The following is an 8828-nucleotide window of genomic DNA, read 5'->3' on the forward strand; positions in this document are numbered from 1 at the left end:
TCACCTGAAAGTAACCTACTTTCTTCAACTAAACCTTTCAAATTCATGTCTAGTTATCAAGTGGTTGCTAGCACCAGCAGTGAGGATCAAAACCCTGATGAAAATGTTATCAGGGACATACATGCCTTAACCCCATCATCAGTTTCTGTTCTACCTCCACCAACCCACCATCCTCTTGGATCATCTGTATCAATGGTTACAAGTGATCATGGAGCCTTTCGTGATGATTTTTCGAGTGCTAATAGTACACTGGTGGTGGCTGGATCGGTGATAGGGAGCACGGGAGTTGAAAACGATAACCGGGAAGAATATGAAGTTGATTTGCATAATCGTTCAGTACTGTCGCCAGCTAGAAATGGGAGAGAAGTGTCGGTGCCGGTGAGAAGTGTGAAGAAAGAGGAGGTTGAATCGAAAATAATGGCATGGAAGAATGCTAAGATAGCAGAGATTATGAATAGGTTCAAGTGTGAGGATGCCATAATCAAAGGGTGGGAGAATGAGCAGGTTCAGAAAGCGAATTTAAAGATGAAGAAAGTCGAGGTATATATATATATATATACACACATCATCAAATTATACACTTGTTTGATCATCTTTAAATGATTATGATTCATGTTTTCTGGTTGTGCAGAGGAAACTGGAGGAGAAAAAGGTGAGAGCGATGGAAAAGATGGAGAACGAGATAGCGAAAGCGCATCAGAAAGCAGAAGAAAGGAGAGCATCAGCTGAGTCCATAAAGGGAACCAAGATGGCTAGGGTTCTTGAAGTGGCTAACTTGATGAAAGTTGTTGGAAGATCTCCTGTTAAGAACTTCTTCTAATTAAGGTTTGTGTGTGTGCAATAATTAAGGACCCAAACCATGATTAATTAAGATGGCTTCTTCGATCGCCTTTTTTGAGTTGAAGTATTGCTGTACCTTTACTAGCTACCCGAAGTTCATCTTGTAAATTAACGCAAGAAAGTTGTGAAATTGGGTGTGTTTTAGAGTCATGTTTACAGAAACTGTTTAAAGTGTTGTATGAAACGGTTGTATTTTGAGTAACTTATTGATAAAGTCGGTTAAAAATCTCGAGTTATTGATTTCGCCACAACATATAGCAGTTGAAAGCTGTTATATATAAAAGTTGTTAGTATGGACAACAAACAGAAGCAAAGTGATCCACTAGTCGAAGATTTGACTCATAAACAAAGGCTCACAAGCAAGCTTGATTCTTTCTCCAAAAGCACTACCCATATATATATATACACACACATACTCGGAGTTTGATCAAAAAATAAAATGGGCATATGATGGGAAAGAATATTTTGAAAAGGAAAGATTGGAAGTCATGGATAAATGATGTTGTATGGTTTAATTGCAAACCATCGTTGCCCAGAACTGTGGGATTCTGGTTTTGTAAATTAAGGGTCCTGGTCGTTCCATAAGAGATAACACTATATATCATATCTGGTGGCTTTCCAAGTGCTTCACCTAATGAAAACAAAATACAAATTGATATCTCTAAAGCATATGATCGGGTGGATTCGGGTTACTTGAAAAGGCGGTCCTTTTGAATTGGGTTTTGACACAAGGTGGATAGACTCAATGATGATGAGGGTGTCATATGCATACGATCCTGGTAATGGTAAATAGCGATACGGTGGGACCCATTTCACCAAGTGAAGGACTTGAGGAAGACTCTCCATATTTGTTTTGTTTATTCTATGTGCAGAAGGGATGTGTGCCTTGATTCGGAGGGAGCAGAGGCAAAGACAAGGGAGGGAATCTGCATGGAGTAAGAGTTCGTACAGGTGCCCCTCCCCCTCTTATTTCACATTTGCTTTTTGCCGATCACAACTTCCTTCTTTTTTAGAGCAGATATTACCGAGGCAAGAACCCAGACGAATTCCTAAGGAAATGGAGGTGGTGGGATAGCCTGGCCCTGGCTAAGGGCTGTTTGTTTGGCTTTTAATGATGACATTAAAAGCCAACCTCTTAATCGGTAAGAGGTAAGGGTTGTTTGGTGGAAAAAAAAAATAAGCCTCTTAATGGTTACATTAACCTCTTAACCATTTTGTGTCTAAGGCTTCACACAACCATTCAGATTGCATTTGTTCCATCTTTACCCTTCCACACCCCTCTCTTCCAGCCATCGCACGAGAACTCATCGCCTTCACGAGAACTCGTCGCCTTCCACAGCTTCGCCGGTTGTCGCCTCCACCGTCTCCATCACCGGTCGCCTTCCACAGCTTCGCCAGTCGCCTCCATCAAGTATCTTCTGTCTCGCCTCTTTCATCTTCTGCTTTTGCTAACTTGCTAACAAATTCCTTAACAGTAGCTTCACTTGAACACATCCAGTAGGTTATATTTGGATGATTTAATTTGGTTATATTCCTTAACAGTAGCTTTGGAAAATTCTTTCTTCAAGTTTTTTTTTTTCCTGGAACCCTTTTTCTTCTTTATTGAGAGAATTCATTAGTTTTATTATTACAGTTCAAAAGTGGGATTGTTGATTTGTGCTAATGGTGTTGTAGAGTTTATATTTAATCCGAACAAATGTGTTGATTTTGTTTACTCTTGATAGACATTTAAAATTATGGGTTTGGACCGATCAGACATGATTCACCGGGATGAGGTCACCAATCCAAAATTTCCATATCTGCCTAGGACGTTCAAAGTTATCATCATAATCAGTGAATTTGGTTGATTAGCGCAATCTAAGATAGAATGTTGTTTACGTTCAAATTGACTTAGAAATCGAAAGGGTTATGAGAAGAAACAGAGGAACATTGCTAGTTCAATGGACCTTCATTAGATGTCGATCAAAAGGAGATCTTTATCTAAGATGGAATGTTGTTTACGTTCAACTTGACGTTTTGTGGGTGATTTTTGATATGTTGCTATTATTATGTGAGATTCATGGATCTTGTAGAACTAAAATATGCGTAAACTGATCTTATAGAAATTTTGTTCATACAGAGAGTTAAAATGATAATTTATTGTCAATCAGAGAACAATTACCAAACAAACACATTATTTCATTCAGCACTTAACCATTCTGACCACGTGACCATTCTGTACCAAATCATTCAATATAGTGGTCTGGGAAAATCCCATAACTTTTTGGCTGGGTTTGGTTTGGGCCAACCGTTTGACAAAAAGTGGATTCCGTTATTTGAGGTTATAAAAAATTTGATGGGACTGGGCCTTAAGCTTTGGGTCTTGGGCCTGAAATTGATTATTGATATTTAAAACATTATTTAATTGGATGGAAAATATCAACCAACTGATAATTACGATATCATGGTTTGGTTTCAGAGGGGAATTATTCTCCAAATTTATTTACGTCAAAAACCTAAGATGTGGCTTGTTAATTTGTATAAACTAGAACCCGTAAGTGTTCAAAAAATATGTACACTTTTTCATATTCCTTGATCCAAAAAAGTAGAAAAAATTCAATAATTATTGTGTAACTTTAGAAGCATGCCAAAATTCAATGCATGTCGTTATTCATATTTAATACATCGTTGATAAATCATTATCCAGTCTCATATATTGATTGATTGTCGATATGAATATACGATCATTTCTCATCTTTCTTCGGGTTGTTAAGATGTAGACATACAAACAACTAATTTCATTGCAAGCCACGTGGAAAAGACTTTTACTTCATCTTATGAAAGCATTAACGTTTGCTTATATACATATTAATCAGACGAGAACCAGAATAATGTCATTTCATATATATTATTCACATGTAGAACAATACATGCTAAACGCATATACTGTTATTTCATTTATGAAACAAACATAGTTATTTCACATGTGAAACAAAACATGTTCATATGTCTCATATATGAAACACACACACATGAACAATTTGTTTATGACATTTTACAGGCCATGTGCAAATGTAGATCAGGGCCCTCGATAAGTATGGGAAAAAAATCAATAAATATTTTTCACTAATACAAAAATTGAATACAAGAAATTCTAATAATTCATGGAGGAAAGAAGTCTTGTTTTTCTTTATTATAGATAGAAGAGTACTTAAATTTACGTACTTCTTTTTATATAACTAACAATCAAGAGTATAAAAATTATGACTAATATCTTTTTATGAAAAATAAGAATTTCTTTAGTTCATAACAAGAAATATATGTTATTTTGATACAAAAAGAAACTTTGTGTGTAGGAAATAATCGTGAGAGTCAATGAGAGATCAATAATAAAGAAAATCATCAAGATTTTCTAAATAAGTAGATGAATGAGAATCAATAAGAATATGAAAGAAAATATGATACATTGATATCCAATAAGAATAAATAATGAATGAGACATATAATCTATAATCTCAATGGGTGGTTGTTTGAACATCTAAATTAATTGAATCTTGTGGTGTGTAAGAACGTCAACAACATAGAGGAGGTAGGATGGGCAGTTGGTCAGATCTAGCATGGATCGTACATGGTGGAATCCCAATCAAAGATGTATAAGTCAAACAATTGATGAAAACATTTGAATTTCTTTTTCCTACTTTTTTTGCTCAACTAAAATAAGATGTTAAGATTTGAAGTTTATGGAATATCACATATTTATGAGACATTAATAAATACATTTAGTATGAAAATTTTTATGGAATATGACAATTTAAGAGATCGCATCTCATATATATATCATGCTAATCAGATAAAGACCCCCTGAAAATGCATACCATTTGCACCATGAACTACCTTAACGCTATCGTAAGTCCATGTGGATCTCAATTTTATACCAAAAACTCGAGTAGTTATGTGATATATCTTGTTTTCATCATCAATGACCTTTGTTTTTTAGTTCATTATCAAATGGAACAATAACTGATAGAGGATTGTAAATTGTATAATATAAATACTCATTCTCAAGGGTACCTCTAACTACAATATTTAAATATTTGTATTACAAATAGACTAAAGAAAAACTTAGGAAATAAAATTAAGTTTATTTATAAGAATTATATTTTTTTTAAAGTTTATTGAGATGATAAAACTATATAATATTTTAATAATATAATTAATATTGAAATATCTAAAATAAAGAATATGTTGGAGTGAAATGTGATTTTATTGAGTGATTTTGACTTTTGATTCTTTATTTTAGAGAAATTATGTTGAAGATGATATAACCCCTTTATTTGTCCTCTGGAATTCTACGATCAATGACCATCATCTTTTTCCCCTAACCACTGTTGTACTAAAAGGGGAGGATTTGTCTTCCTCCCAGTTGACCACCGTCTCCGTCTATGCCCTCATCTCCATCTTCATCTACATCCCCATTCCCTTCCAAAACCCATTGACATCTTGCAAACCCATACTTAGTAGATGAGTGTAAAGACTTCAAAGATTTAGAGCACCAAATCTTGAATTAAACTCATTTGGAAAATTACTTTATGTCGTTTTTATTCAAATTCTTAAAGCAAACCCAGAACGAAATCAAGTTTTTGAAGCAAACCTAGAGCACCAAATCCTGAAGCAAACAAATGAAATCAAGTTTATGAATCGAGCTTCAAAGTAGAACTTTTGAAGCAAACCCAGAGCACCAAAACTTGAAACGAAGTTGAACGGAAAAGGAGAAGGGGAAGGAGGACGGGGATTGGATAGGGTGATGGAGGCGTTCACAATGGGTGGGGTATATATATGTGTATATAAAATAATATTACATAATATGGTTTTTTCTAGTTCTTAACAGTAAAAGGAAAAGAAAAACCTAAAAGGTCCAAAATACTCCTAACCCTAAAAGCATTTTTTTACTACGTTATAACATGAGGGACTCAAAAAATACAAAAATGCAGACTATTTCATCCTTATATTTATTTTGATTTTAAGACAAGAGTAAGTATAAAATGAATCACAATGACTTGATGTGTAATTTACTCTAAATGTTATAACGTTAAGAGATTATTATCAAAATAGGTAAAAAGTAGAAATTTTTATTATATTAAGAAATAAAATTATGATATAAAATGAAAACTTTGTAATATTTGATATAGATTAGCTTAATTATCTATATTATATTATAAAGTATTTGAAAAAACTCTTAAAATACATTGTTTGTGTATAAAATATTGTTTATTGATGCATATCACTTAAAATTCAAGATTACAAATAAATTGTGTGTAAGTAAAACTTATTAACGCTCCATGTTTTAATTCGTATAATTAACGGTTGATAAAGATAATCAAGTACAAGATAATCGTTTTATTTTAAATAAAAAAAATCTGAATTATAATTAAGATAATTATTAAATTCTAACATAATAATTAATTATTATATTTATAAAAAATTATATTATCAAACAAAAAATTAATACTTTGTTTAATTTTTTGAATCATAAAAATCATATTATAAAATCAATAAAAATAATAAATAAAATAAAATATTAAAATTAAGACATATTTCGTTGTATTAAAGATAAATACACTTGTGATTATATTAACGAATGTGGCCCCATTTACCAAGTCAACCTAAGTTCTATCTTGACCGGCTCATATGGGATCGTCGGCGCATCTACCACACTTTTGCCAGCTCAATATGTGGAATTTAACCTACATATACATCTGTATATAATTATATATCATCGTTTTAATTTCACATTGTTGACTTGGCTTGCACAAATAATTGACTTGCAATTGTTTTTTTAATTTCGATAAAATTAAAATTGTTCAAAAAAATTTTAGCAAGACACCATTATTTACCATTTATTGATTATTATTAAATATCAATAATTATATGTTACTTCTTTATTATATATCATTTATTCGATTGGTAGTATATGACCGTTTGGTGGTTTAATGGTATAAAAATTGGCTTATTCAATAAGTTTTTTAAAAGATAGTTTTATACATAATGAATTGATTAGGCTGAATCGCAGCATAAAAATTGATTAGCTAAGCGGCTGTTTACCTAAATGTTTATCCGGTAAGTGTTTAACATTAGGAGTCAACACTATAATTTATTTTATTGGGTAAGATTGTAGTACATCAAAAATATCATATGCAACAATTTACCTAGTAAGCGCTTACTCGAGTAAGAGTCGTCACCTTCACTTATCGGGTAAGACTTTTCATCCTTATCATCGCTCTTACCGGGTAAGATTCTTGGCTCTTGCCATATTCATCTGGTGAGGAAAATTACCCAGTAAGCGTTTAGTAAACGGCCCCTACTTATCGGGTAAGACTCATCCTTTTCATCGCTCTTACCCGGTAAAATTCTTGGCCCTTGTTATGTTATCCGATAAAGAAATTTATTTGGTAAACACTTACCAAGTAAGCGTTTAGTAAACGGCCCCTTAGAGTATGTCCTTGTTCTTTGTTATTTTAGATATGAAATGTAAATCCAACACGTTAACTTGCCTTCAGTATTATCTTATTAGAGGACAATACATGTTAACGTCTATCAGAAGAACACACATAACTAACTTGACTTATTGCTCGAAAAACTCATATATTCAATCATGTTTAGACCATTGTGTCAACATTTCTATAAAAAGGAAGAAAAGAATATGTTGATGGAGATAAACAATGAACTCAAGTTCATTGAAGCTTTCATGTGACTTATAGAAGAACATTTCACTACGACAATATCATCAATAATGGTTGTTTTCTTTATTATCATATTTGTCGAACTTCTTGATTTGATGCACCACACACCCAAATACACATACAAAAGGTAAATCAATCAAGTTGATTGATATTATTTGTTTAGCATTGATTTATTTTGATTAATTTCTGATAACAAAAGATGAGAGCTCTAAAAAAAGTCTCCATTCATGTTTATGATCTGCGGGGGGAACTGGTTTTTTGACCATCTGATCAGAGATGAATCTGCGAGGAAATTGGCCAAAAATCAATTCCCTCAGCGAGGGATTTGCCAAAAACAAATTCTATTGTTGATCCGTTGCTGATCAACGAGAATCAACAACGGATTGGCCGAAAAACAGTTCCCTCGCTGATCTGCGAGTGATTTTTTTCATCGCTAATATCCGTCGTTGATATTATGTTTTTCTAGTAGTGATACAATACAAACTCTTATATTTTTTCTTTGCTTCTTTAAAAGGGATACTCAACAAAAAGCGCTCTAACACAACAAACTTAGAAAAGGGTGACCGAAATTGCTCGTTGAAGACAAAAATTCGTCTCATGGTATGTAGTGGGAAATTCAAAAAAGAGAGCTAAATATTCTGATAAGAAAAGAATATTCATATGTAATATGTATGTATGTATAAAGATAAATGAACCCAACAAACTTGGAAATGTATGTTTGTTTGTATTTGTCGAAAGAATTTCTTGAAACATCAAAATAGATAATAAAAAATTGTGGCCAATACGTAATTGAGGTGCTTACATCTATTTAAAAGTATTGAAAGGAAAAGTAAAACTATATATATATATATATATATATATATTGTATGTAAGAGCTAAAACTGGTTTTAAATCTTTTTGTATATTAGTACACATTTGAACGAAGGATAAAACAAATAGGAAGGTAAATGCTTATTGCAATCTGTCATACAATCCAAGATAATCATAAGAATCCAAAATAAGAATCAAAATAGGATACGTGATAATAAAAACAAATTGAAAATAGTCAATTCGTATATATCATATAATTCAAACAAGAAGTAGCATATGGAACTTAGTCCTCAAATATTTTAAATTGATGATACTGGTTCAGATCTATAACATTTTTACATATTATTCCATTCATCCCAAAATAAACGTCCATGATTAAAATGTCATCATAATTTTAATAATATATAATTATTATATTTTCTAAATTAATAAAATGACATTTTTACTCTTGATAACAGA

General features: G+C 32.3%; 1 protein-coding gene across 1 annotated transcript; it reads left to right on the forward strand.

The window, feature by feature from the left end:
- Window positions 1-1069, forward strand: LOC112507243 (remorin 4.1-like). The gene is made up of 2 exons (XM_025111727.1): window positions 1-540; window positions 632-1069. Exons 1-2 carry the CDS (start codon window positions 46-48, stop codon window positions 818-820), a joined length of 684 nt encoding a protein of 227 aa, XP_024967495.1. The 5' UTR covers window positions 1-45; the 3' UTR covers window positions 821-1069.
- The last annotated feature ends 7759 nt before the right edge of the window (window positions 1070-8828 follow it).

Source organism: Cynara cardunculus (genome assembly GCF_001531365.2).
Source record: "Cynara cardunculus var. scolymus isolate 2C chromosome LG 2, CcrdV1, whole genome shotgun sequence".
In the NCBI taxonomy this organism is placed as follows: domain Eukaryota; kingdom Viridiplantae; phylum Streptophyta; class Magnoliopsida; order Asterales; family Asteraceae; genus Cynara; species Cynara cardunculus.